The sequence below is a fragment of the Penaeus monodon genome, chromosome 27, assembly GCF_015228065.2.
Source record: "Penaeus monodon isolate SGIC_2016 chromosome 27, NSTDA_Pmon_1, whole genome shotgun sequence".
Taxonomy (NCBI): Eukaryota; Metazoa; Arthropoda; class Malacostraca; order Decapoda; family Penaeidae; genus Penaeus; species Penaeus monodon.
Genome location: NC_051412.1, coordinates 18,777,654 through 18,777,943, shown reverse-complemented (window position 1 = coordinate 18,777,943; position 290 = coordinate 18,777,654). Strand labels below are relative to the sequence as shown.

The window sequence follows — 290 nt, the reverse complement described above, 5'->3', positions numbered from 1 at the left end:
TAGCAACATGGGGGTTAATAAAATGTAAAGACAACAAAGAGTACAATATGAAAGAATTTAACCACTCCCTTACCTGCTTCTAACTTGAGCACTTTCAGTAAGCCGTCATCTCCACCACAGGCAATATATCCTTGGTCTTTGTTCCATCCTACACATCTTAGCCGTGTATTGTTTGGGATGGCAATCTGTAAATGATTTAGCAGTATATTACAGTTCAAAAAAGTACATAAGTGTGTGCTCTAAATTTGGCTAAGTAAAAAAGGAATGGTTAATGGTTAGAAGAAATAAAG

General features: G+C 35.9%; 1 protein-coding gene across 1 annotated transcript in view; it reads right to left on the bottom strand.

The window, feature by feature from the left end:
* The window catches only part of LOC119590650 (WD repeat-containing protein 35-like), an 11,942-nt gene that overhangs the window by 10,683 nt on the left and 969 nt on the right, over window positions 1-290 (bottom strand). The window contains exon 2 of the mRNA XM_037939326.1: window positions 74-185. Within this exon, the coding sequence (XP_037795254.1) occupies window positions 74-185 (112 nt within the window). The remainder of the gene's footprint in view (window positions 1-73; window positions 186-290) is intronic.